The following is a 26,442-nucleotide window of genomic DNA, read 5'->3' as shown; positions in this document are numbered from 1 at the left end:
CCCTATGCTCCTCTTTTTTTGTTTTTGGTCCGCAATTCCTGGTAGTTTTGGCTTGGGTTCCCGACACTCTTTTCGTTCTTGCCCAATCGTGTCGGTCCCAACCCTGGTCGTAACAGTATATTAAATTAAAATTTAATTTATAATATTTTTGGTTAATAAATAACAAATAAAAAAATCGTACTAATAATAAAAAAATAAAAACAAAATTACGAATTTTTCTGGTTTTAATTATAAAATCTTTTATATTTAAATATTTATTTAAAAATTTTACTAGTAAAACTTTACTATGGGGATTTTTTAAAAAAAATATTTAAATATAAAAAACTTTAAATACAAATTCAAAAAAATTCGTAATTTTGTTTTTATTTTTTTATTACCAGTTAAAATTTTTTATTTTTTTATTTATTAATCAAAAATATTATAAATTAAATTTGAATTTAATATGCGTTTTTATGGTTTTTACTTTAAAAAATCGTATAAAATTAACCGAATATATTATATATCCAAACTAAAATTCTAAATATTATTTAAATTTTAATTTATTTACTGGATTTTACCTTATATTTATTACATTTAAATTCGAATTTTAAACAATAAAAATAACAAATATATATTATTTTTAATATTTCGATTATTATTAACGTTAAAAATATATATATTATACCATTGAAAAGCGGCTTTTTGGTTTTATATACGTACCAAATTTGGCCTGTATCGGGCATTTGGTTGGATTGTTATAAAGGTTATAAGAGCAAAAGAGAGATGACCACTTCAGGGCCCTGACCACTTCAGGCCCGCCCGGTCTAGTACAAGATTGGACGGCGGCGACCCAGTCTTCCGATTCCAGCCGAATGCCGCTTGTTGTGTTGCTCCCGTTAAACCCGCTAAATGCCGCTGGATTCACAGGCACAAGGGCCTTTGTCAGCACGCACGTGGACTCTTGATAGTGGGAGAACCCCTGTCCTTAGTGCGGGACGCTTTGATGACGTTGACTTGTATGGAGTACTGACCTCAAGACTTTTTAGTCAGTAGCCCCCAGGCTCCCAGCAGAATCGAGAGCTACCTACTCCGTAGATGGTGGGTCTCCCGAAAGGGCCCATTTTTGTTCTTCGTTTCAACAAATAACAAATCCAAAAGTCGTTCATCTTACCGTAGATGACCTTTAGCTCTGGGGTTAGATCTAGTCTAGGTCCAGTTAGTCTAGCACTGGGTGCTAAATCACATCCTCAAGAGAACAAGAGATCGAGAAAGGAAGGAAGAAAAGGAAATCAAGCCCGACAAACTAACAAACGCTTGGACGCCACAAATCGTTCTCACTGTGCTCGAAAGGACCCCTGCCGTCCGGGCAGGAGGCCATTTCCCGATCTCGGGCATCTATGCGCCTTTGTCCAATACCTGACATACACACGCAGACCGACCACATAAAGTCGACTCTGATAATTTCCCACACAGAACCGTTCCGTTCCTCGATAATCGCCGTTCCAATCCTATTGGCACACCCGCTAACCGAACCAGGCCACAATGGCGGACACCCTCGACTCGATCGTCAAGGGGGCACCGCTCCCCGGCCGGGAGTCGGCGGGTAAGAGTGCCTCCGGGACCAGTCCCATCTCGTCATCGACTACATCCAAAGCCGGCGATCCACTCTCGCACACCCCAAGCTCACCATCGATGATCTACCTCAACCTTCTGGTCCTCGAAGCCTCTCTCAGGGCCCAATACCTTGAGCTGCGAGCACGACGACGCCACCACAGCTTCTTCTTGACGCTGCTTACATTATGGACCTGCGGCTTCGGTTACGCCCTGTTCTTCGCACCCCGCGAAGATGGCCGTGGTGTAGGTGGCTCGGTGTATTGGATGGTCGACATGGCGGAGAGAGTATGTTTTACCGGAGGTCTCATAACGGTATGCCTTGTCTGGGCCACAGGCATTTGGGACCGCGGCGTGCGCTGGCCGCGTCGCTGGTTTGCCATCTCCAACCGCGGACTGCGCGGTTTCAACTGCAAGATTGTGATTCAGAAACAGCCATGGTGGGCCGAGACACTCGCGACCACTGGATGGTTTTTGACATATGGTCTGTTCTCTAATACTGGATCGTCATACCGCTACGTCGACCCCCAGGTACTGCGTGAAGTAGATGCTCAGCTGAACCTGTCGGCTCAGGGACACCCTGCACTACCTGTCGTGAGCGAAGATGAGGAGAGGGGCGCACACGAGGAGGATCTTGCTCCGGGCGGCGATTATCTCAAGCTGTTGCTTTTCGCAAAGCCTTTTTCGCCCACTTTCCGTGAGAACTGGGAGCTTTTCCGGACCGAGTATTGGGAGCGGGAGAATGAGCGCCGAGCGCTGATACGCGTCAAGGTCAAGGAGCACGACAAGAAGCTGAGGGTGCAGCATGGTGGCTGGTTGTGGTGGCTTCCCCGGTACAAGGTCAGGCCTGAACAGCAGCTCGCGGCGGCACAGCAACTACAACATCACAATGCCGAGAAGGCCCACGGTCACAGTCGCCATGCCTCGACACACCTCAGCGTCGAACGGGAACACCGTCGCACGCGCAGCAGCAGTGTGAGAAGAGGAAGCTTTTCATCGAATGCAACCTCGAGGAGCGCTACACCAACTATTGAAGTGGACGAAGCAGGAGGGGTGACGCGACGAGCCAGCACGGCATCCAACGCGTCCGACAAGCGTCGCAAGAAGCTGTCGGCCTCTGCGGCAGGCCCGAGATCCCAGAAGCGGACCACGGAATCGAGATCCGTCACTCCGGAAGTGACGTCGCCCCTTGCAAAAGAAGCGACGAGCGCGAGTGATGAGGCGGAGAAGGATGGAAACAGCGGTGCTGATACTGTGGCGAGTGAAGACAATCTGGAGAGACGAACGAGGAAGAAATCGCTTTCCAGATCGCCAGCTCCTTCAGTATCGTCGATGGAGTGACAATAGTTATCGCACCGATATCATGAGCGTAGTAGAAATATAGAATACAGAGACGTGGTGCTGATTATAATTAATTTATGCAACTACAAAGCCCTCGCCATGTGAGTTGAGACTAGCCATAGTTAGCTTTGCTTGTTTTTGGTTATTCGTACCCTAGGCCGATACTCTTTCTCGATGATGCATTGCAGGGCATGTAGCTTAACCCAGCCCAGAAACAAAAAAAAAGAAAAGTAAAAAAAGGAAAAGAAAATTGCGAGGCCTAGGTCTCTATACCTACATATGGTATAACAAGCATACTTAATCTAACAAATATCTGATCAACGGGCTCCCTATCCCTAGGTAGGTAAGCAAAGGCTGATGTTCACCTTTTTTAGTCTATCTAGTTCAGGAGTCCTGTCAACCAGCACAGGGTTAGGGTAAGGTCTCACTCACTGTCATTCTCATGTCGCCTCCCACTAAATAAAGTACCTTAGTGGGTCGCCAACGGCGCACATGGCTTGGATCTCATCATTGTTTGTGGCAGGCTCCAGCCCGTGAATCAAGCGACCTAAGCCAGTTAGAGAAAAGACCGAAGATGCCTAGCCCCCAACGCACCTCAACCTACAGTAGTGGCACATTGGAAACAACCTCGTATCTGGGTTCCGACTGGTTACCTAGATACTGCTATCTAGATCCGATCCTAGACTAGAACTAGATTGAATACTTGACAGGACCTCCTCAGATTGATTGCTCGATATTCTTTTTTTTTTTTTTTTTTCACCGAGGCTGCTTATTGGTTACAAAGGACTAACTGGTGCCTCAGAATCCTGACAGCTGGGCTGAGAGTGACCACTGGACCAACCTGGGGGCAGCCCAAGAGTTGGATCGATAAACAACCTAAGTTACTCACCAGGCTCAGCACAGTTGAAGAGTTTATGTCTACATTACGGAGTTGAGCCCTCCTGTGTCCCTCTGCACTTTTCTTTCTTCTTCTTCAGAAGTTTGGAAAAGACAGACGGCCATATGACCAGACAAAGAAACAAAGGCCCGAAATCTTAATTCGCATTATCATTTTCTCATAAACGAGGCCGTTATCGATTCTGCGCCTGCGCGCGGGTAATAGGCATCTCAGATTTGGGGTGTCGTCACTGATTGACTACGAAAACCCCAAGAAATCAAAGGAGAATACACAAAGAGAAAAAGAAGAGAGAGAGAGAGAGAGAAAAAAAAGAAGAAAAAAAGAGATGGATGATGAAAATCGTGAGAAGCGCGGCAATGTCGTCGCAACGGCACCATTCGAGCGAGGTCCACCCGAGCCTCCATACATAATGATTCCAGCACTTCCCCTTCCAACCCTCAGCATACTTCCATCTTTTGAAGTCATGGACTCTACCGATCTTTCCGAGGCAGACCTGCGCATAATCACCCAAAATGCACCACAGCTCGCTCGAGATAACACCTCCAACTGGAATTACGATATGCGGCGGGATGCTCAGCCCATCCTTGATTTCCTCCACCTGGGCCCGTGGAACAGTGCAAGGGATAGGGCATACCTCGAGAGAGAGGGCATAACGATGCTGCTGGGAGTCTTGGATACCCGCATGGCTCCGATACAGGTCCTATCACTGCAGAGAGCGGTCCAGGGACTTGACATCGCCATAGATCACATCGACGCCACAAATCACCAGGAGCTCATCAGGCTTTTCCCCGAGTTCGTCCGCAAGGTGAACGACCACATGCTCAGCGTCTACCGGAAACAGGCCGTCCAGGCGCCTGCCGTGCCTGGTGAGATGGCCATCGACCCGACCAGCTTCAGCCGCGGCAAGATCCTGGTCTTTTGTGACAGCGGCAACGAACGCTCGGCCCTGATGGTAGCTGGATACATCATGAACCTCTTTGGCGTGGACGTGGTCAGCGCCGTTCAGTTTGTCAACTGCCAACGCTTCTGCACAAACTTTGACGAGGAGTGTAAGCAGTGGTTGAGGGCGTATCAGGACATCCTCGAGGCCAAGAGGTCAGTGGCCACGTCGAAATCCACCGGAACACGGCCATCAGGCCTCACATCCAACAAACGATCTATCGATCAAGCATATCACGAGGAGAACGATACAGGTCGAGAACATGACCTGGGACGTTGGATAGACCGGGAGGCGTTTGTTCCTTTTATCGATGGCAGGGAAAAGGATATAGAAATGGCGTGATAGATGCAGACGACGCAAGTACGCCACAGTCATATACTGCTTTCCTTCTTTTTTTTTTATTTTTCTTTTTTTTCGTCACGTCTGCACCTCTATCCAAGGCCTAATATGCTGTGGATTTGGAGCCTTTATGCGCGGCATTGCATAAATAACTACAACCAACCTCGTTTGTTGGCTAAACAAAGAAAAACCCTCGAAGATGGATGGCACGGGTGGGGGATGGTCTTCGCGGTGATTTGATATTAATTTTGTAATGTAACTGTGTGATTTACCACAAAAACAAAGCGCAGCAAAGACTGGACGGGGGTTTAGTGCGCCACTTAGCAATCAAAGTGTTTCTACTGCCCGGTTGGGATGTCTACGGGAGAGTGTTAGGAGATGTTCATTTGCCACTGTAACGTATGCCATGATCATTGCTTGGCATGCCGTCTTTGTATTCTAGTCAAACATCTGCCTAACCTATCCATACACCTTGAATATAGACAAATGGGTAGCATGCAGACGAACAGAAAAGTGAATACCGCACTTGGGTTCGATTTATTTGACGCTTAGAATAGAGTAGACTATCGTCTTTGATCTACAAATTCTTTCCCGAATTCACTGTGTGTAAAACATCAAAGAAGCTCGTTGGCCCAAGACCAGATACATTTACTGACCTTTTTGGACAACTGGTTTGAGTGCACCTAACCGGTAGACTGTCAGTCTGCCACCCATACAGCCGTCTTGACACAACTACCTAGGTAGCTAGACCAAGAGGTACCTGTCCTCAGAGGTAGGTGCCTAACCCGGCCTGCAAAATAAAACAAACGTCTGTATCGTTCCTTCCGTTTCCAGAGGAGTTGTTGAACAATAGCGAGACGCCAAAGTACCCACAAATGCTTTCTCCCCACCTTTCAAGCTGCAACTTATAACGATATTCCTTCTGTGTTTCCTCTGCCTTTCCCACCTGCACCTTCTTGTGTTTGCTTGGTCACTTCGAGCTCACTCTCGTCTTTACCCCTCAAAGTTGTTCATCTCTCTACCTATCTCCATTCAGTCTGATACATCATCAACAGTCAGGTCCGTAGTGACAAAACACGCAAAAGACGGTAAGCAGTAAATGTTTCTTTCTATCCTATCCTCACATCCTCTTTCATTTCGAGATTTCCCGAGACTTTCGTCTTTGGTTCCATTTGAGCCCGCCATCAGCAATCCCCCATTCTCTTGCACCTTCCTCTCACCTAGTCCTTCATCTCAACTCACGCTCACTTTTTTCATCTTCTTACTGCTTTCAACTGCGCCAGGACAAAGGCCTCGCCCGGGTATTTGTTCGTCTTTGAACTGCTACTGTCTGCCTTCGGCTTAGCAGGCTTCACACATTTCTTCTATAAGAGGGAAAAACAAACAGTCACTGACTTAGACCGCACTTTTTCTTGAAGCATTACCTGCATTTGTCAATTTTCATCCGTGAAGCAACATAATGGCATCCTGGGGTACCGACGGTTGGGGTGGTGGTCGGTCCACTACTACCCATAGCGGTGCTGACGAATGGAATTCTGGCGCCCAACAGACTACTGGCGCAAGCGAGTGGAATTCTGGTGGCGAGCAAGCTACTGGCCCCGACCAGTGGAACTCTGGAGAGGGTAAAAACAATACAAACACCGACTTTGGCGGAGGAGAGTTTGGTGGAGGCGAAGCCGATGCTGGTGGAGGAGGCGCCCAGGAGCCCGGTGCCTTCGACGGAACTTGCAACCTCTGCGGCAAGGATGGACATCGGAAGCGTGACTGTCCTGATAAGCCTCCGCAGCTTTGCGCCAACTGTCAGGAAGAGTAATTACTTTCATTCTGACCTTATGCTTCAAGCTTTACTGTCTACTGACACTGAAATTTGCTAGGGGACACTCTGTCACTGAATGCGAGAACCCGCGGAAGATCGACCGATCCGATGTCCAAGACCTCGAGCCAGCCGCTGCCTTGGCCAAGATCAAAGAGGCTGCTGCAGATGATGACATGTTCGACGCCAAAGAAGCCATCAGAGCTTACGTCAAGGCCCTTCCGGACACCGACTTTGTTGCCCTTGAGAATGCCCTTCGAAAGCATGATGTCGGTGTCTTTCTGATCGCAATGGAGCTTGAGATGGAAGAGACCATGACCAACATGGACCTCCAGGGCAATTTGGGGAAGAAGTACTCCGTGACCTACCGCTTTAGCGGCCGTTGCCCTCGTCCACGCGACCGTGAGGCTTGGCCAAAAGATGCTGCCGAGAACCTCGAACGTCTCAAGGAGGCCGGTGACATGGTCAAGACCCTGGTCCCTCGTTGCAGGAACTGTGACGCTCTTGGCCACGATAGAAGACAGTGTACCGAGGATCCCATTGAGAAGCAGCAGCAAGCCATTACTTGCTTCAACTGCGGCGAAACCGGCCACAGGGTCAGAGACTGCACTACTCCCCGCGTTGACAAGTTTGCTTGCAAGAACTGTAACAAGTCAGGACATACCGCCAAGGAGTGCCCTGAGCCTCGACCGGTTCCCGAGGACCTCGAGTGTACCAAGTGCGGTGAGATCGGAAAGCATTGGCGCAAGGAATGCCCCCAAGGCGCCCAGAGCAGGGCCTGCCATAACTGTGGTGCTGAGGAGTAAGTTTTCTCTACCCTTTAACCATCCTATCACCATGACTGGAAGTCGATATTGATTACCCATGAAAAAAAAATAGTCATATGTCGCGCGACTGCACTGAGCCTCGTCGGATGAAGTGTCGCAACTGTGATGAGGTACGTCACTCGAACAAAATCATGATAAAGACGAAGTGATGCTAACATAAAGCAACCATGTAATAGTTTGACCACGTGGCCAAGGACTGCCCCAAGCCTCGTGACATGAGCCGCGTCAAGTGCATGAACTGCTCAGAGATGGGACATTTCAAATCCAAGTGTCCCAAGCCGGTGGTTGAGGAAGAAGCTGGTAACACTGGCAATGGTGGCTTCGACGACAACGGCGGCATGGACAACAGCGCCGGCTTTGACAATGGAGGAGATGGTGGCACTTGGAACGCTCCCACGGCGGCTGACGATGGCTGGCAGACTAGCGGTGGTGGTGCCGGCGGCAGTGCCTGGTAAAAGATAGTTATTGGCTTTCATAGACATCCAGGCCGAGTCACGTATGGTTGATTCAAATTGATGCCAGATGCCCTTATTCGTTCTGTTTAAAGGGGCCGCAAATTTCTTGGAGTTTGGGGTTAGGGTTTGTGGTAAGGAAGGACCACAAGGGCGCCCCGTCGACTGCCCATGGGGTATAAAAACAGGGGCGCCTGCCCCTCCATCATAAAACATCATCTAGACCTAGTTGAAGAACTATTTCTGTTCTAGGTCTATCTTTCGCAGCCAGATATTCTCGTCGCAAAATACTAGAACTAGTTGAAGAAATCATGACAACAAAGTATTCCGTCATTTTCTGGTGGCTGCTGGACCCTTGGCAGTTCATGTTCATCTCTTTAAGCTACCTGCCCTCAACGATTGTCCGTCTTGTCCGTACAAGGGGCATCTTCTCTCTTGCCACGCTACAGAGCGAATGGTTCTCTGATTTCTGGACCTGGGCAGGGCCCGGCGTGAGGGATTCAGCCCGGCCAAGGGTCGTCCCACTGCTGCAAGGCCGGGTGCACGCCGGCAGGATAGTCGACCACGAGGCACACCCTCCAGCTTCCGGGACCGTGCTGGAGATCGGGCCCGGTAGTGGCATGTGGGCTGGCTTGTTGGCTTCGACCGAGGCGACGCGCATCATAGGCGTCGAGCCCAACACAGCCGTGCACCCGGCCCTCAAGGACGCCGTCAAGAAGCACGACCTTGCAAGCCGCTATGAGGTGGTGCCACACGGCATCGAGTCCCTGGCCGACTTGGGAGTCGTGGCCGAGGGTGAAGTCGATTGCATAGTCAGCATCCTGTGCCTCTGCAGCATACCCGATCCAGAACACAACATGCGGCAACTCTACCGCTATCGTGAGTTCACCCTTTTCCCCCTCCCATGAAAGTCCCGCCGGGGAGTGGTTTTGTTGCGCAAGCATATTAAGAGACGCCATGATGGTTGAGTCGAGCGGGCGGGAGGGTAAATGCTAATCCCATTGCATCTTGCTGTAGTCAAGCCCGGTGGGAGGTGGTATTTGTACGAGCACGTTCGATGCGAACACAACCTCTTTATGGTTTTGTATCAAGGTGAGTGAGGCCGAGGCCATGGCCACGTCACATTTCTCTTTGCGACGAAAAAAAAAAAAAAAAAAAAAAAAAAAAAAAGGCTGATCGCTCACAAACTTGCAGCTTTGGTAAACATATTTTGGCCTCGCTTCATTGGAGGCTGCCAGCTTCGGAGGAGGACGGGCGAGCTGGTTCGTGCTGCTGGGGACTGGTCGGATGTCGACATAGAGCCGCCCCACGAGGAGCCCTGGTATAATACCGTGCCTCACATTCTGGGTATCGCAACCAAATGAGCAAATTGGCATAGTCTGAAGTGGCTGAACTATATGCATGTATACGGCGGTATTCCGAATCGTCAGCATATATGCTAGCAAAGAAACGCATCCGAGGAGCTTGAAGAAAATTAGGCAGAGCAGGCACAGACCGTGCCTGACGATACCTCGGGTCGTTTTGGAGAGATATTGATTATCCACCGCGAAATGAAAAGGTATTGATTGGGAGAATGAAAACGGTGTCAAGTCAAGTTGACGCATCCTGTTAAATAACTAGACCAGTGGTATCTTGTAATGCTGATAAATAAGGACCAGCGCCCGGCAGGCTTATAAGAGAAACAAGATTAAATCATGTGCAATAAAAAAAACGCATCGAGAGAGCCGAGAAACTACCCAGAAGAATAGTTCCTCAATAAACGCGCAGCTACCGCTGCCAAGGGGAAAAAAAAAAAGAAACGTCCTGCCAACCAAAAAGATTAACAGGCGCAAACAGAGCAGAGGAAAAGAGACCACCGCCACGATGCACACGCAATCCTCTTCAGAACCATAACAACGCCTTTTGAAAGCCCCTTCATTTCTTTGTCAATCTCAATCACTGTCCATATCGTAGTCTTCACCAGCATCATCACCGTCGTCACCCCCCATGGTGTCTTCCTCCTCATCTTCGCTGTCGATATAGATGGGCTTCTTGGCCTTCGGTGCAGCCGCGGCGGCGCGAGCAGGCCGGCCACGTGCCTTGGGAGCAACTGGCGCTGGAGACGGTGGTCTGTCTTCCATATCGACGTCGTCATCATCATCATCATCATCATCATCGTCTTCTGCCGCCTTCTTAGCTTTCAGCTTCGCCGCATAGGCCTTTGCGGCCGGCGAAAGGGCAGCCGGCTTCGCCTTTGCAGCAGCCTTTGCCTTGGTCTTTGGAGCAGCCGCAGGCTCGTCGCCCTTGGATTTGTTCTTGGCACCAGCGGGTCGGCCACGAGTCTTCTTGGCTGCGGCAGAAACGACGTTGAGGGGCGCCTTAGGCGCCGCTGCCGGTTTTGAAGCTGCGCTTATCTTGCTCACAGCAGGGAGATCATCGTCCGAAGAAAGAAACTCATCAACATCATCCTTGACAGACTTGACGGGGCTTGATTGAGCAAGATCCTCGTAGTTGGTCTCGTCCGGACTGTCGAAGTCAAATTTCTTGGGCTCAAACGTCTTGGACTGCTTTGACTTGAGCTTACTGAACGCAGAGGTCGAGGCCGCACTTTCGCCGTTGTTCATAGCAAATAGACTCAGCCGATTTGTGCCTGTGTCGTCTGCCGACTTGTTGATGCCCTTGACCATGGCGCCAACATCGTCAAGCATCTTGTCATCAAAGTCTGACTCGGACTCGTCATCATCAACGATCCATTGCTTCTTTTTGATTGCCGCAGCGCGCTTTGAGCGTGCGGCAACAGGTGCCAGTGATTCATCGCCAACCTCCTCGACGGGAGACGGCTCCTTTTTGATCGTAGTCTTGGGTTTACTCAAAGCAGCAAGATCGCCATCGGAGAAATCATCGACACTATCGAGCTGTGATTTCGAGGCAGCCTTGACAGGAGGCTTAGATTCAGCCTTCAGAGCGGCATCCCACCGCTCGTGGGTCTTTGTTTCGGGAACCTTCTTGACTTCAGCCTTTGGTTTGGCCTTTGCGGCAGCCTTGGGCTTTGTGGGTGCGTAGTCATCATCCGCCTTAGCCTTGCGTCCGCCCGACTTGCCAGCACCGATCTTTCTAGAAACACGGCGGCCCATCCGGCGGATGTTTGTCTGGATCTCGGCATCCAACTTGAGCTCTGTGACGAGATTTTGCGGTCAGTACGTATCTCCTGCGGTTTGCTGGTGATCCAAGTGAGCTTCTCTGGACCGGGAAGCTGCAAAGACACTTACGGTTCTCCCATTCCATGACGAAGTCATCCAAGTCCTTGCACCAGAGATCCTTCTCACTCTTGCTGTTGAGCTCATCAAATTCGGCCTTTTTGGCCTCGAGCTGCTTCTTCAGGCGCTCCAGGCGCTCATGTGTAAGTGACCAGATTGCCATCTGCTGCTTGTTAGTTTCTCGACTCTGTCGGCTTGTGGTATGAAGTCGCTCTAAAACTCACCGATAGAAGATAGTCGTAGTCGCCTGCAGTGCCCTCTCCGACTTCATCATCCTCCTCATCCTCGAACTCGTCCTCTTCATCTTGAGCCTTTTTCCCAATGTCGCCCTTGGGGAACGGTTCATACTTGCGCTGGCGTAACTCTTGCACCAGGACGCTCTTCTTCTTCTTCGAAACAACGAGTTTGCCGTCGATGATCTCAGATATGAATCGGTATTGGTTTGTGAGCTTCCGATAATCGGCATCGAATACCCTGAGCCAATGCGCCTATAGCAAGGAAAGTCAGATTTATGTGATGAAAAGAAAAGGGCAGATGGCGGGTTCTCAAGTGACGAATATGTGACTTACCTTGCGTGCAGCGTACATGTTCAGCCTGTAGTGATAGAACTCCTCCAAGATGTCTTCAACCTTGTCGTATTTCCGAATTTGTCCGTTCGTATCAAAGGCAACCAAATTGGTGATAGCGACGTTCTTCTGCAGCTTGAACCGCTCCAGAAGCAGGCTTGGAGAGTCGCGGAATTCTTTCATGTGTTTCTCATCCAGCTGGACGATGAAGTGCACATTCTTGTGGTCGTTGAACTCCTTGTAGTCCTTGATCCAGGATGGCGTCTTCTCGGCACGTATAATCTCTTCAAGCCTGGCCTTGAAGTCGTCTGTCCACATCCGAATGGGCAGTTCGGTGATGACCACCTCGTTGGGGTTCTTGTCGTCGAGACTCGCAATGCCGTTAAATTTGAAGCGGATCCTGGACGCATCTTCTGGCTCCGGGGTACCTTTCCATCCGCGCCACCAGGGAGTCATGGGCTCGAACTCTTGCTCTTCGGGAACGTCGAGACGTCCCATGCGTCGCTTAAGGTTCCTGACAATCTCCTCGGGGTGATAGTTGGGGATTGACGTACTCCAGCCAGTACCGATACCATCGGCACCGTTGACCAGAACCATTGGAATAACAGGAGCGTAGACCTTGGGCTCAATGGCCTTTCCGTCATCGACCTGGTGCTGCAGAACGGGCTCATCAAGGGGGTTAAACACACGACGCGCGAAAGGTGAGAGGCGAGTGTGAATGTAACGAGCGCTGGCCGCATCGCTACCGCCCTGAAGTCGAGAACCAAAATTGCCAGAAGGTTCCAGACAGTTGACGTTGTTGGAGCCTACATAGTTTTGCGCCAGACCTATGATTGTCTGCTGAAGTGAGGCCTCGCCGTGGTGGTAAGCAGCCTTCTCCGAGACGTATCCAGCCAGCTCGACAACCTTCTTGTCCTTGACCAGGTTCTGTTTAAAGCACGCGAATATGACCTTCCGCTGTCCAGGCTTCAGTCCATCAATCATAGACGGTATCGAACGCATGTTATCGGCCATGCTGAAGAGAATGAGCTCCTTGTTGACGAAATCCGAATATGTGATTTGCTTGGACGAATGATCCAGGAAAGTACCTGGGATAAAGTTGCCCAGCCATTCTTTACGGGCATCTGCCTTCTTTTTGGAGAAGGCCAGCTCAAACAGCTCAATCTCATCAGGTTTCATAGTATGAAACTGCTTCAAATGCAGGTCGAGATCGGTGAAGTAGACTTGTGCGTCTTCGTTCGATGACGAACCCAATCCCTTCAAGTACTTGTAGTCCCACCGACGGATCTCATGCTTATGTGCCTCCTTCCACTCCTCATATTGAGGCATGTTGAAGAAGGTCTTCAGCTTGGTAGGCTTCTTGGGATTTGATCCTTGCCATACCTTGACAACCGGAGTGATGAACTCCTGGAAGAAGTCGGGGATCTGCAGCAGAGAAGGAAACTGCACTTGGAGGAAGTTGATGAGGAGACCCTTGATATGACTTCCGTCGTGATCCTGATCAGCCATGATCATCAAATGACCATATCGAAGTCCCTTGGTGTCTGTATACACCTGCTTGTGCTTGAGGCCCAGGAACTGCTTGATATTTTGGATTTCCTTGTTCTTCAGGATCTGATCTATGGATGCATCTCGCACATTCAGCATTTTACCACGAAGGGGAAACACGCCGATGCGGTCTGGATCCAGGATGGCACGACCAGCAACAGCCAGACCACGGGCAGAGTCACCCTCAGTCAGCACTAGCGTGCACTCATGACCGTGCTTGGTGCCTGCCAAGTTGGCATCAACAAGCTTCTCGTTACTGATACGCGAGCGCTTGTTCCCGTCACTCTTGGAGAGCATCTTGTCTGCTTTCTTCTCGGCAAAATGAATAATGTTCTCGATAGCCTCTGTTTGCCGAACCTTTTTGAGAAAGGGCTCGGTCAGGGGGCATTTGCTGCCAAACTGAGACGGTTTTGTCGTCAACTGCTCCTTCGTTTGCGAGGTGAAGGCAGGGTTCTCGATAAGACAGCTAACAAAGATAAAAATGTAATTCTTGATGTTGTGCTGTTTCAAAGAATGACCTTTCTTTTTCTTGTTCAGATCTGCCAAGAGTGCTGCTGTGATTTGGTCGGCGATGTAGTTGACGTGTGTGCCTCCCTGGGTGGTGGCGATGGAATTTACGAAAGATACTTGTTGGAACTGACCATCCGAGACGGTGAAGCCGACCTTCCAACGCTTGTGGGCTTTCGGGTCCTCAAAGATGACCTCGGCCACTTTGTCTTCTTCGCCTTCCGGAACGTCGTCGCGCTCCTGTGCAATGGATTTGGCATACATCTCGCAGTACTTCTTGAAGTTGACTTTAAGCTGCTCGCCGTTCAGATGGACCTTGACATTACTGTCCAACGTGCCAGCCATGTCGTAGACTCGACGGTACAGAAGACCCTCGAGATCATCATCGATGCCGTCAGGCATGCCGAATCGCGCGTAATCCGGCGTAAAAGTAACACGAACAAAATCCTGGGTCTTGTTCGACGTGATTTTGGCCTTACCACAATCGCTCATGTTGTTCGTCCACGTCTGTTTGTAACGTTTCCCATTGCTCGAGTCCTGCGCTTCAAGGATGAACTCGGTACTGAAGATGTTGGTGAGCTTTGCGCCATATCCGTTGCGACCTCCCACGGTCTTGAGCTCCTTGTCGTCGTAGTTGGAACCCGTCAAGAGGTGACCAAAGATGAGTTCCGGGATGTAAACCTTTTCCTTTTCATGCATCTCTACCGGTATGCCCTTGCCATTGTTCTCGACCGAGATCTGACCCGATTCGCGGTCGACGGTGACCTTAAGGTATGTCATTGTCTTGTCACGCTGGCTATTGTCTGCCGCATTGACCAATATCTCGTCAAAGATCTTGTAGAGACCGGGAACGAAGGCAACAACTCTGTTTTCCACCAGACCAGTCTGCTTGTTGAACGTCCACATCTTTGTTTCTGTGCGCTCAACGGAGCCAATGTAGGTATCAGGACGCTTGATGATATGCTCGAGCTGTGTAAGCTTCTGATAGGTCTCCGTCGCAGTCTTTGTTGTTTTGGGCTTGGTGTCTGCTGCACCGTCGAGGTTGACACTATCATTTTCGATTTCGGCGAGGGGCTTGCCCGCCGACTTTTTGGGCGCTGGTGCCTTCTTCTGCTTCTTGGAGCTAGGAGGTGTATCGGAAAATGTGCCCTCGCCCATCCCTTCATCTTCATCAAACTCGGGCTTTGGGCGCTTCTTGGTAGCCGTCAGCTTGGTTTGTGTGAGCTTCTTTGGTGCGGCTTTCGGCTTGGCTGCTACTGCCTTTTTCGCGACAGGCTTCGCCTTGGGCTTCTGTATGAAACGAAACAAGACCTGGGTCAGCAACAGAGAGGCGCTACGAATTTTTTACTGTAAAACTTGGCGACTAACAGGCTCAGGTGAGTATCCATCAGATTCATCATCGAGGAAGTCGTGCATCGAATCATCCATATCGGAAAGATCCATGTTGGGTTAAGTGATGGGAGACTAGGCAATGCCTAGCTCAAATATGATAGTTTGATCAATCTGGCAGCAGAACCGTGAAGTTGAGCGGTGATCGTAGAACGGCTGTCTGTCGCGAACGAATTGTGAGCGACTCTCAGAGCGGTCGAGTTAAGTCGAGTTGTCGCGGTGACCGTGCACTTTTTTTTTTTTTTTTTTTTTTTTTTTTTTTTTAGTGCAACAAGAAAGTTGATCGAGAATTGAGGAGTCTAAAAAGTTGTCAGGTATTGAAATGAGGGGCCAGGCTCCGGACAATAGCAGTACCCTGTTATGAAAAGAATGAATAGACAGGAATGGCGGGGGACGATTCCAGTCCAAGTCGTTTGCTTGCGGGATAAGCTGCAATGGAATCACTCGTAAAAAGATTTGTTTGTTTTGTTTCCCTATCGGGATCGCTTGACGAATGTAAACAAAACCCTGTCGTTGTTCTCTGCCAGATCCACCAAGCCTCACGACGCGTCTTTTCAAAACACGCGATGTGGCTCTCACGTGACCTCATGGTTTTACTTTTGGACGAGCTGTCAGCTTCTCTGATCGCCAACGATTAATTTTCAATTTATTGTCGACGATGACAGGTTTGCATACGAACAGAGAAAAAAAATCTCAATAAGCAAACGAGGCCACCAAACTGAACCACCCAAGATCAGTTTATCTACTGCCTTGGTGGAACTGTCAATCTACGAAGTACTCACGTATTCAAATCCCATCCAAATTCCTTGCAGTTGAGTTCGACCTTTCTGGACATTATATTAGTACAGTATATACACTGTACAACTTGGTGTCCATTCCGGACGTAGGCATACATCGTACCTACCTCACCTGATTACCTATCTCCCTTTGGAAGGTAAGGCAGGTGCGAAAAAGCATACAAACTTAGTGGCTACCAACAGAGAAAGTGCTATGATAGTCAGCATGTATTGTTGAGCTAATAGCTTCGGTATTTTTCTTTCTGTCTACCTGCCTATGTTTTTCTCTCGTAAATCAAGCATTCAACGAAGTCAGGCTCAACTCTATCAAACCATTTCAGCCAACATAACAGTATCTGTGAGTTTGGAACAAGACCGATGACGCTGATTGTTTTGTTTTTGGCCCCAATTTTTGATGATATTCTTTTTGGTTGTCCTGCCCAACAGGAGAAGAAAAAGAAAGAAGAAAAAGAACGAATTAAACTGCACGATCGTACGGAGGCACGCCAAGTATCAGGACAACAGTCTGCAAAACAGCGTACTCGATTGGAAGGGACGGGGCACCATCGACACGCGCGGATTTCTGAAACCGATGCCACGCGGATACAACATGTACTCCGTGTCCAGACCTCACATCTTGACCCTGTATTATGAATACACTTGTCTCCGGCTCGGCCTTGGTGTTATGGACTGACAGCACGCTTGGTGCGTGGTGATGGGGCGGGAGTAACGAGAGACACATGGGAGCTGGGCACCAAGGACGGATGCTTTTTGCTACTCAGAGAATCTGTGCTGCCGACTTTCCTTGACTTTGTTTGACTCTTTTGACATGGTACTCGTACTCCCTCCCACATGCGTTCTTAGTCCTCATGAAGGGAGCCCGATTCAACCATGCTGCGAAAGGAGGCTATCGAGGGGCGGTGTGGCAGGCAACAGCAGTCAAAAGTTGCCAGCACTACCAAACACAGTTAACCGCTCAGGTATCGGACCACCAGATTCATCTGGCAGCAAACCGTTGTAAGTACCTTCAGTACCGCCTGGATTGCGTCAGGCAGCCGTGGAATCAAGCAAACAAACTTGCGGAGAGGCGAACAGGTTAACAGCCAAACTTGAGTGCTGAAGCGAATTCTCCTACTTTACCTGCCCGCGACACCGAACCCTAGGGACCCCCATGGCAGACAAGTCATCAGCCTCGGTCGGTGTCGAGCGCTGAGATGCATGGCTATTAAAGCACGTGATTGCGCACACTATATCAGATGCTCATGAGCAGCTTGAGTCTTTGGGTACCAGAGGACTGGCATTGTTGGTCTTTGGTCCTCGTTGGTCTCCTCTCTCATCCCTCATTGCATCATGCGTTTGTCGCCCTGACACAAAGCGGGCCGCTTCTTCTGGCGTTGACTGACCAGACTGTTGAGCGCAGTGAAGGTGGGGTTTGCGGTATCATAATTGCCATGCATGCATGCATGGCAATGGTGTAACAGTCCTCCCGGCGGCGTGTGCTCTGTGAATGCAAGCATCGTGGGCTTTTGACCTTCCACAAAGGAGGTGAGGAAATTTTCCGAAAGGTGCTAGTTTTTATGCTCCCCTTGCCTCCCTTTTTTGCACTTTCGATGCGTGTGCATCACCGATGTTGTCTGGTCAAACCTGGCACGCGGTGTAACAAACCTCTCTGGTGTTTCACAGCGGAAGGGTGGGGATTATGAGAAAGGCAGCAAGGCATTAAGGCAACAAAATGCCCTCAGTCATCCAGCTTCCTTCTCTTTGACTATCTATACACTTTGTGCAACGACCAGAACAACCAACCCGGCTGCTAAGCCCCGAATTGCGATCTTGCGTTCTGCATGCCTCCGTGCGCGGATCTCAACATCATGTCGGTGAGACCACGGCCAGGAGCGGAGCAGCAGTAGCGCTCAAATGCTCGAGGACTCCGTGGTACTCATTCTCAAACCCGATGCGCTGCCAGTCACGCCGTGAGCCGTTTCTGTATACAAGCAAACGGCGGGACGTCATGCGGGCATGTTCACAGCAGACCCCTTTGCACATGAACTGGCGTGGGGCTTCCAAGGTAAGACAGCAAGCTGCACACCCATCTAAACTAGACCGCGGTCACCCAAGGTTGCTGCGCGAAGGGAACCATGCCATGCTTGATCAACACAAAGTGGATGATCAGAAGCAGATAGTATCTACTGCCAGGAATATAGGTGCAAGAGAGCGAATCAGCCCTCAACTCGGTTTGTATATCAACCGCTTCAGAGGCTCACGATGTTCTTAGAGCCGTCGCCTTGGCCTCAGTCGCTCTCCGACACCTCTATAGAGAGGTGAAGCTCGGGCCATGGATCGATCTTTGATTGCTTTCCGATGCCCGGCCAAGACAAGACAACGGCTCGCACTCCCGTCGGAAAGGTTGCGCAAATTACCAAGTGTCGGTTCAGTACACTGCAGCAAGAAGACTCGACCAAGTCACTGTAGAGAAGAGTGAGAGCCCGGAGAGTGAAGAAAAGGCACTGGCCGTACGGTATCAGCTTCGCAGTAGCGGAGCCACTAGCAACTGCCTGTCCGCCCCGTGTCTGGTGTGTACTCATCTGTGGGCACGCAAATCTCACTCAGGCTCAATAACTCGTCAGCAGGCAGCTAATCTCGAGCCATCTGTTCGTTGTTTGCTTGTTGGCTGGTCAGGCTGCATCACGTCCCAGTCGAGTAAAGCTATGCCTTGCCTAGCCTCATTTACATCAGTATCGCGTTTTTCGCTAGTCTGTCCCGGCGTAATAATCAATTCACTGTACCTTGTTCTCCGAGTGGAGCTAAAGAAAAAATATCTTTAACTGAGTTACATAGGATGGTTATTTACGTAACTTGGGCGCATTCGTGCGTTTGTGTACTGACTGACTGTCTCCCTCTAGCTACGTTCGGTCAAATTTTTTGATGAGCTTCTGGATGTTGATTTCTTTCTCTCTGTTATCCTTTTTAAGCATCTTTCGTCGGTCTTGCTGTCCTCTAGGGGCATTTCTAGCTGTGACAATCATTTCTTGAGAGTGCAGAATGGGGCTCTGTGTTGCCTCGACTGGGATTATCTCGTGCGTTTGTGCGCCTTGCGCGTTTGACGTGAGACACACTTTGGCTGCAAGCCGCTAACTGACTTCTCTTTGCATTCTTTTCAGCAGCAACCCACAGCGAGCAAGCAGCACAGCGTGATGTCGTAGCATGGCAGTCGAGCCTGAGAAGGTTATCGAGGTCATCACGACTGCTAAATTGTAACGTTTTCTGGTCGCCCTACTTCCTCTTTCACTCTACTCGTATCCTAGAAGCTTTTGTCAATATTGGACGGGGATGCCGGACTCCCTGCCATGTGGAGCCTTCATAAATAACTCTGAAGACCTATCAAACGGAGTCCCGGACCTTTGAGACAAAGAGCGAATGAAATGAGTCGGCAGCGGCACTCCAAACGTGGACGACCAGTTCCTGCTAGTGATTGCGACATATTACAAGTCAGGGCTTCCTCATTCTGTATTCGAGGCAGTGGTAATGAATCTCGGCTTCATAAGCAAGTGAGTGTAATGGGGCACGAGGCTACAGGTGACATACACCCCGAGCATGAACACGCCCCCTGTTACAAGCTGCAGTTGACATAGCTGCCAGGAAAAGTATGGGCGCCTGCTATTGGCTATTGGATAGTAACAGGTGCACTTGCATGATGAGCCATGTCTAGCCGTCAATTACGAAATGGGCAGCTCTCCATTTGCAAGATACAATAGCGGCAATCAAAAGCCTCCCTGAAAGAGACCATCAGTCTTTTTTGTTACCCTCCACAGGTCTCTATAAGCGCTTTAAAAAGGCTTCAATCGGGCTGTTTTTATAGATTCTGATGTGTTTCTCCTGGCCGAGATGCCTGTTCCCGTCCCACACCTTGCTGCCAACCAAAAGGGAGGGGGGGAGGGAACACAGTCTAACTTCGTAGCTCAGACGGGATTTTCTGCAGGTTTCCGTTGGCTTTTGATTCTATGGAAGAGCTTCCCAAACAGACTTGCCGCCAACACAAACTGAATGAGCTCACCCCCTCTCAGCTCGGTTCTGAAGTTTGCTGCCGGTAGATCAAAGTGCACGGCGATGTGGCTGGTCTTGGAGTGGCTTGACGGCTTCGTGGTCCCGAAGGTAATGAGCCCCGATCTGCGAGAGACTGGACGAAAAGACTAACACAAGGAGCCGGGTTATGCTGCTAACTTCTTTGTCTTTCAGTCACCGGGAAACTAGTGGGAGGAAGGCCGACTAGTAATAATGATCACGGTTCGACAAGGTCCCCGGCACGGAAGACTTGACACGACGGCTCGCTTGCTCTCAGGACATAAAGTTGTGTATGCATCTGGACTAGCCTGATCGACAGCTCCCTATAGCAAGTGGGCTAATTGAGCATCTAGGAGCAGCACCCTTTGCATTTACCCATAGCCCACCGTGTTGAAAGTGAAGAAGTCTTGTTATCATATATCACCTGTCGGTCTCCACCTTGATCCTGGCTCCTTGTCCAATATCTGTCTTCTCTTTGGTTCTCTATTAGACCCCCTAGTCCTCACTCTGCGCCGCGAAAGGTGTGTCAGTTCTCAACCTGCCTTTTGGCAGCCTTCGGACACAGCGACACCAAGGCCTGCGCCATCACCATCAGCTTGTTTTCGAGCACTGCCGGGTACCCATGGGAGTATTCAGTCAGCTGGCACCATCTTCCTGGCTCGGGGCTTCGCACGGCAGCACACTGACCCGAACTGTACCGTGTTTGCTTGTTACCTCTGACTGCTTCGCTATACCCGATCACTTGTCACCTTTTGTTTTTGTGGCTTCCTTTTACTCCCACCCTCCTTCGCAAACCGGGCAGGCGGTGGAAACCCCAAGAACCCCCCTGTTCCACCTGCCTCGCAGCTTGTTGAGTGCTGCATTTCCAAGCCAGTTCCTGCACATGAGGACAAAGAAAAGAACCGCCTAAGACCAGGGGAACCGCCGCAACTGGCCGCTTTTACAATCAAAAAGGGGAGGGGGAGGACCAGGCCCACCACTACTTCTCCGCCCTTTCTAAATCCCGGAGTGGCCGTGGTCATGTTTCTTTGGTACTGTCTTTGAAGACGCAAATCTCGGTGTAGACTGAGCGAGAGAGCAATAACCACGGCGCCTCAAGGTCCACACACACATATATACGCACATACACTGCATGGGTTGATTTCCATTTCAGAGTTTGTCCTCTGTTTGCTCATATGTTTCTTGGCTTGTGAGAGGGGCAGGAAAGGACCAGAGGCAATCAACGGCAGTCTCTGCGACTTGAAATAGCAACAGTCTCCCCCTTCCTCTCTCGACTGGTAATTTTTGTCATCTCTCCTCACTCGACATCGAAATTTCCTCGACCAATCCATCTACTGGTCATATCATTCCCAGCCACGTTGTCTTTTTTATTTTCCACTCCCATCAGACCGAGGACAACCTCACCTTGCTCGACTAAGAGAGTCCGCAGCGGGGCTTCTTTATCCCTGGTCTTCGCTCCAAACATGCTTCCCATGAAGTCCCTTCTCAACCCGCTGTCGGTCGTAACTCACGCAGGTCACCATCGGCCCCCGATTATGCCACCGACACCCTCCTCAATCTATACGGACGAGCTTCCATCGCCAATCTCTCCTGACTACGGTCTTTTGTCTATGCCAACTCCTCCAAGATCATCAACTGGGGCTACATCAAACATAAAGATGGAACACAGGGGCAGGGGATTCTCGGTCAACTATCCCCCCTTTGAAGACCTCGATGAGCACTCGCTACGTGAGGTTCGCAAGTTTCACGTCCGTCCATTTGGCAGCATCCGTGAAACCAGTCGACACATACCATACAACAGTGGCAAGAAAGACTTCTTTGCCAAGACTGGCAGAGAGAGCTTTGAGGGTATGTCCATTTCTGACACTCTATGTCTTGATGATTAGTCTCAAGTGCGGTGCCAAATGTTGACAATTGAGCCGGTTGGCCTACGCATCTATCTCAGTGTTTCAATACACCTATAATGTTCCGGAAAGCGACTATAATTACACCGTTATGTGGGACTATGGCTGTGGCCTTGTTAGAATGACACACTTTTTCAGATGTCGCAACTACAACAAGGTTAGTGATGCCAAGCAAACTTTAGCTCACTCGATATAATTGTTACTAAAGAAGCTGATTGGAATATGAACAGACGGTACCGGGCAAAGTGCTCAACCAGAACCATGGGTTGAAGGATATAACATACAGTATCACAGGTGGCTCCATTACTGCTCAAGGTATGCCATAATAAAGCCCCTCTCAAGAAGTATTTATAAGATGTAGTGCAATACTAACAGAATGCTGCGGTCATGTCAGGATATTGGATGCCATTCGCTTGCGCTAGAGCCGTCTGTGCTACCTTTTGTCACCCGATTGCCGGGGCCCTGATTCCCATCTTCGGTCCCCAATTCCCAGCCGATTGCATTCCACCAGAATCACCCAACTTTGGTCGCATGGTTATCGATCGCGAGATCATAGCCCAGGCAGCCCGCGAGGCCGACTTGATGTACGGAAGGTTACTGCAAGCCCGACAACAGGGTCAGCCCCGTCGTCGTGCTCCAGGACCGCCCATGCGCTATTCAACGTCGCCCACATCTTCGACTCTTCACGAACGGCGTGTGCACCTCGCACGTGGTGCCGCGCGGCGTCTACGGGATGGCATAATGTACAGCAGTCCCCCCACGGAGACGGAGAGCTATCCGAACTCTCCAGAGCAGATTTCCTTGGCGGACTACCGACCACGGCGGTTCCCCTCGCCCCCACGCCTTCCTCCAGTCGTGCTCGCGGCGACCCCGTCACTTTCAGGACATTCTGGCTGGAGGGCCGAGTATATCGCAGCCAACGCTCGGTCGGGGCAGATCAAAAACCCATCTCCTGTGCACGAGCACAGCCGTCATCACCGCTACACTAGCAGTCGTGACAGCGGTCATCGTCAAGATGAAGCCAGCCTAATGGCCAGCTCACTGTCACGCATTCTGCCTCCTCCAATGGTTACTCCCCGATTCCAGCATGAGCTGTATCGGGACCACCACTACCACACTGCTCCACCAACCCCGAGCCCGCCTGATGAGCGACTGTTGAACCGTCTACCACCCATAGTCGGTCCTGACATTTCATTCCGCCACGATGCTGCTGCTACAAGTACCTTTTCGGATACTGGAAGGAACAATCGCAATAATTACAGTGGCGGCGAGACTGACGTGGGCAGCGGAGCCTCAACTCGGATCGATGGGGGTAACAACCTCAGTCTTCGGGCCAAAGTCAAAGCTGCAGGGTTGGATGGCCATTCTAGATATAAGGGCAAAACACAGCAAGAGGAGCAACGGCTGCATCTACATCATCTTCCTGGGCGCCAGTCTCAGACTGCAACCGCAGCTGTAGCGGACGACGCGAACGCTCTCAGGAATGATGCAATCCAAGCACTCATCAACTTGGCTTCTCGTGAAGATATGGCGGCTGAGGTCAAGAAGCAGTGGGAAGGGTCGTCCCAGCCGTTAGGTGCTGCAATCTTACCACTCAGAGCGCCCGCGGGGGTCCAGACTAGGAGCAGGAAGAGGGCGCTGTCGACATGATGCTTGATATGAGTCTTTAATTCCTTCATTCTTCTTGTTTCTCGTTTGGTTTATGCGGTTTTCTTACTTTTGCTCGGTTTCACTATGGTGTGGTCAGTGCTCGTCTAGTTGGATTGGTTGGTTCCTTGTGCTGGATGATGGCGTTTTGGGTCCTAAATGATATGTCTTCTCCTATATCAAGCAAAGCTTTTCATCAGGTGGTTTTGTGGTAGGCAGCACTTGAATTTCATAAACCGCCCCCTATCACCAGCCTTTACAATCTGCTTCCTATGTTGGTCCTCTGCCTAAGACAATATTTATGTATCTGAAAAGGGTAAAATTCAATGCAAACAGTAGTTGCTTTCCCCATAATATTCTTTTAAGCAAAAATCCCCAGGTGTGAGCGGCCAGACGCTTGATTAACTTTGTTCCTGTCATTCATCATTTATAGATGGCCGCCTGCGCTCTTTATATAACGTGACTCACTTTCTTTTTACTAGTAATAACGCCTCGCCAAAATGCCATAACAAAGATTGAGGAAGCCCCGATTCAAGTGAAAGAAGAATGGAAAAAAAGAGAAAAAAAAAAACTCTTCAACTCGTCTCAAACACCAAGCTCAAGTGTTAGCCCGCTCCTTTGCAGCCGCGGTAAAGTCTTTGACCCACTTGGCGGCCTTACTCTTGGGCAGCACAAAGATCCTCACCAGCTCGTCCTCGACCACGACGCTCGGCATCGACAGGACCTTGATCAGCGGCACCTTCTTGCCCAGCTTGACCAGGGAGCCCTTTTCTGTGGCGACGTAGCACTCGACGCCGGTCTGGGTGTAGCTGGCGTCGCGGTCCCAGGGCAGAGGCAACAGGTACGAGAGATGGCTATTCATGCAGTCGTTCTCGCCAAAGGCCTTGATGAAGTCGGACTGGGCGTCGACCGGATACAAGATGATGGCGGGGAAGGCGAGCTCGCTGTTGGCGACGTCGTCCGGGTCCGGCACCAGCTGCACCCTGGCGTCCTCCATCTCGGGAGGCTTGGGCGTCGACCGCATCCGCACGCCGCGCTGCCGGATCGCCGCCTTGACCAACAACTGCCGCCGCCTCTCGCGCGCCTGCCTCTCGGCCTCGGCCTTTTGCTTGGCGCTCAGCTTGGCCTGCCTCTCGGCGATCTCGGCCGCCACGGCCTTGAGCGCGGCGTTTTCCGGATCGACGGCCAGGCCGCGCTTGGCCGCGTCCTCGGCCTCGGGCATCTTGCCCATCGCGCTCAGGGCCTTGGCGCTGCGGTAGAAGGCCTTGACGTTTCGCGGGTTCAGGGTCAGGGTCTGGGCGCAGTCGAGGGTGCAGGACCGGTAGTTTTGCATCGACAGCTGGCAGGCCGCGCGGTTGGCGTACAGCGTCTCCAGCACTGCCGCCTCCTTCCTGACCTCCTCGGGATCTTCCGACGAGAGGGCTCCGCTTGTGGCCGGGGCGGTGCTTTCGGCCTCGTTCAGTCCGTTCTCCCGCTCCGCCGCAGCCTCCTCGGCCTCGCGCTTCTTGCGCTCGCTGTCTTGGCCGGGCGGCTCGCCCCTCGCGCGCCGCCTGATCTCGGCGGCGAGGATGTTGATGCCCTTTGTGTAGAACTCCCTGGCGTCGGCCCAGCGCTTCTCGGCGAAGCACTCGTTGCCGCGCTCCTTGAAGTCGGACGCGTTCTCGAGCGGCGTTCCCTCGTAGGCCAGCGCCTGCAGCGCCGCGATGTCGTCGTTCTCCTCCAGCTCCGTCATGAACAGCGGCGACTTGTTGAGGTCGTCGAGGATCTCCTTGGTCGACATGCTTCGGAGCTTGGCCATGTCTGGGGGCAGCTCCGGGGCCAGCCTATCTGACTCCGTGGTAGTAGTCGTAGTAGTGGCAGCATAGCCGCCTGATTTTGCTGCCGCCTGCCTGTTCTCCTCTGCTGCCTCCAGACATGCCTTGTTTGCGAGATCCTGGATCACGTCCTGGAACGACCCAGGGTCCATTGGCATGTTGCCGGACATGGTGAAATATGTGGGTGGGTCCTTTTTTTTTTTTTTTTTTGCTTTATTTCTTTCTTTCTCGTATTTTCAGAGGGTAAGGCGAAAATACCAGACTTGGGTTGGGGCTTTTTTTTTTTTTTTTTTCTTTCTACCTGGAATCCCAAGGCCCAAGAAAAGACGAAAACACAATCCCCAGGTCAAATAGTGCTTTTCATTCCCTGCACAAGTCCTTTGCTTCTCTGCCCATGTGAAAGATGTTCAAGTATCTGCAAGCATGAATGTCATGCCTATAGTTTCATGTGACGGGAGCAAGGAGGTAGGCAGGCAGGTAGGCAAGTAGACAAGCAGGGTACGCATTAAGAAATTTTTTGAGGGGAGGAACCTGACTTGACGTTGCTGGTTGAAGCCGCACAAGATAATTCCACTTAATTTTTAACCCCACCTGCTCACCCTACCTTGGGTATTTATTTACCTTATCTACCTTGGAACAAACATGCCATGTTCCTTGTGCTATGTTTGTATATTCAAAGTGAAATCCAAAACCCGCTACATGATAAAACCCCATAGGTTAGGTTAAAGTCATTTCTTTCGGCTAGCTGCTTCGATTATCAATACAATCATATGCTCACCTAATTCAACAACAAAGG

The 26,442-nt window shown here is 50.5% G+C and overlaps 9 protein-coding genes across 9 annotated transcripts; 6 read left to right on the top strand and 3 right to left on the bottom strand.

Moving 5' to 3' along the window:
• Positions 1–1,521: 1,521 nt before the first annotated feature.
• PgNI_01709 (uncharacterized protein) lies at positions 1,522–2,931 on the top strand (the record flags this gene model as incomplete). The annotated part of the gene is made up of 1 exon (XM_031121781.1): positions 1,522–2,931. One exon carries the CDS (start codon positions 1,522–1,524, stop codon positions 2,929–2,931), a length of 1,410 nt encoding a protein of 469 aa, XP_030986814.1.
• A 1,223-nt stretch (positions 2,932–4,154) lies between these two features.
• On the top strand, positions 4,155–5,111 carry PgNI_01708 (uncharacterized protein; the record flags this gene model as incomplete). Its single annotated transcript, XM_031121780.1, has 1 exon — positions 4,155–5,111. The coding sequence occupies one exon, from the start codon at positions 4,155–4,157 to the stop codon at positions 5,109–5,111; it is 957 nt and encodes a 318-aa protein (XP_030986815.1).
• A 1,456-nt stretch (positions 5,112–6,567) lies between these two features.
• Positions 6,568–8,203, top strand: PgNI_01707 (uncharacterized protein; the record flags this gene model as incomplete). The annotated part of the gene is made up of 4 exons (XM_031121779.1): positions 6,568–6,917; positions 6,983–7,723; positions 7,801–7,858; positions 7,925–8,203. 4 exons carry the CDS (start codon positions 6,568–6,570, stop codon positions 8,201–8,203), a joined length of 1,428 nt encoding a protein of 475 aa, XP_030986816.1.
• A 308-nt stretch (positions 8,204–8,511) lies between these two features.
• On the top strand, positions 8,512–9,747 carry PgNI_01706 (uncharacterized protein; the record flags this gene model as incomplete). The annotated part of the gene is made up of 3 exons (XM_031121778.1): positions 8,512–9,079; positions 9,218–9,292; positions 9,395–9,747. The coding sequence occupies 3 exons, from the start codon at positions 8,512–8,514 to the stop codon at positions 9,562–9,564; spliced, it is 813 nt and encodes a 270-aa protein (XP_030986844.1). The 3' UTR covers positions 9,565–9,747.
• A 384-nt stretch (positions 9,748–10,131) lies between these two features.
• PgNI_01705 (uncharacterized protein) lies at positions 10,132–15,912 on the bottom strand (the record flags this gene model as incomplete). Its single annotated transcript, XM_031121777.1, has 5 exons — positions 15,426–15,912; positions 12,006–15,347; positions 11,661–11,924; positions 11,449–11,623; positions 10,132–11,354 (listed from the first exon to the last, which is right to left on the bottom strand). Exons 1-5 carry the CDS (start codon positions 15,498–15,500, stop codon positions 10,132–10,134), a joined length of 5,079 nt encoding a protein of 1,692 aa, XP_030986818.1. The 5' UTR covers positions 15,501–15,912.
• A 1,256-nt stretch (positions 15,913–17,168) lies between these two features.
• Positions 17,169–17,601, top strand: PgNI_01704 (uncharacterized protein; the record flags this gene model as incomplete). The annotated part of the gene is made up of 2 exons (XM_031121776.1): positions 17,169–17,239; positions 17,386–17,601. Coding segments are annotated over 2 exons (174 nt in total), but the record flags the coding sequence as incomplete, so codon positions are not given.
• A 1,749-nt stretch (positions 17,602–19,350) lies between these two features.
• Positions 19,351–19,458, bottom strand: PgNI_01703 (uncharacterized protein; the record flags this gene model as incomplete). The annotated part of the gene is made up of 1 exon (XM_031121775.1): positions 19,351–19,458. The coding sequence occupies one exon, from the start codon at positions 19,456–19,458 to the stop codon at positions 19,351–19,353; it is 108 nt and encodes a 35-aa protein (XP_030986820.1).
• A 2,286-nt stretch (positions 19,459–21,744) lies between these two features.
• On the top strand, positions 21,745–23,835 carry PgNI_01702 (uncharacterized protein; the record flags this gene model as incomplete). The annotated part of the gene is made up of 4 exons (XM_031121774.1): positions 21,745–22,129; positions 22,227–22,342; positions 22,416–22,500; positions 22,580–23,835. The coding sequence occupies 4 exons, from the start codon at positions 21,745–21,747 to the stop codon at positions 23,833–23,835; spliced, it is 1,842 nt and encodes a 613-aa protein (XP_030986821.1).
• Positions 23,836–24,430: 595 nt separating this feature from the next.
• Positions 24,431–25,816, bottom strand: PgNI_01701 (uncharacterized protein; the record flags this gene model as incomplete). The annotated part of the gene is made up of 1 exon (XM_031121773.1): positions 24,431–25,816. One exon carries the CDS (start codon positions 25,814–25,816, stop codon positions 24,431–24,433), a length of 1,386 nt encoding a protein of 461 aa, XP_030986822.1.
• Positions 25,817–26,442: the final 626 nt, after the last annotated feature.

This window comes from Pyricularia grisea (assembly GCF_004355905.1).
Source record: "Pyricularia grisea strain NI907 chromosome Unknown Pyricularia_grisea_NI907_Scaffold_1, whole genome shotgun sequence".
Taxonomy (NCBI): Eukaryota; Fungi; Ascomycota; class Sordariomycetes; order Magnaporthales; family Pyriculariaceae; genus Pyricularia; species Pyricularia grisea.
This window is presented reverse-complemented; position numbering and strand designations above follow the sequence as displayed.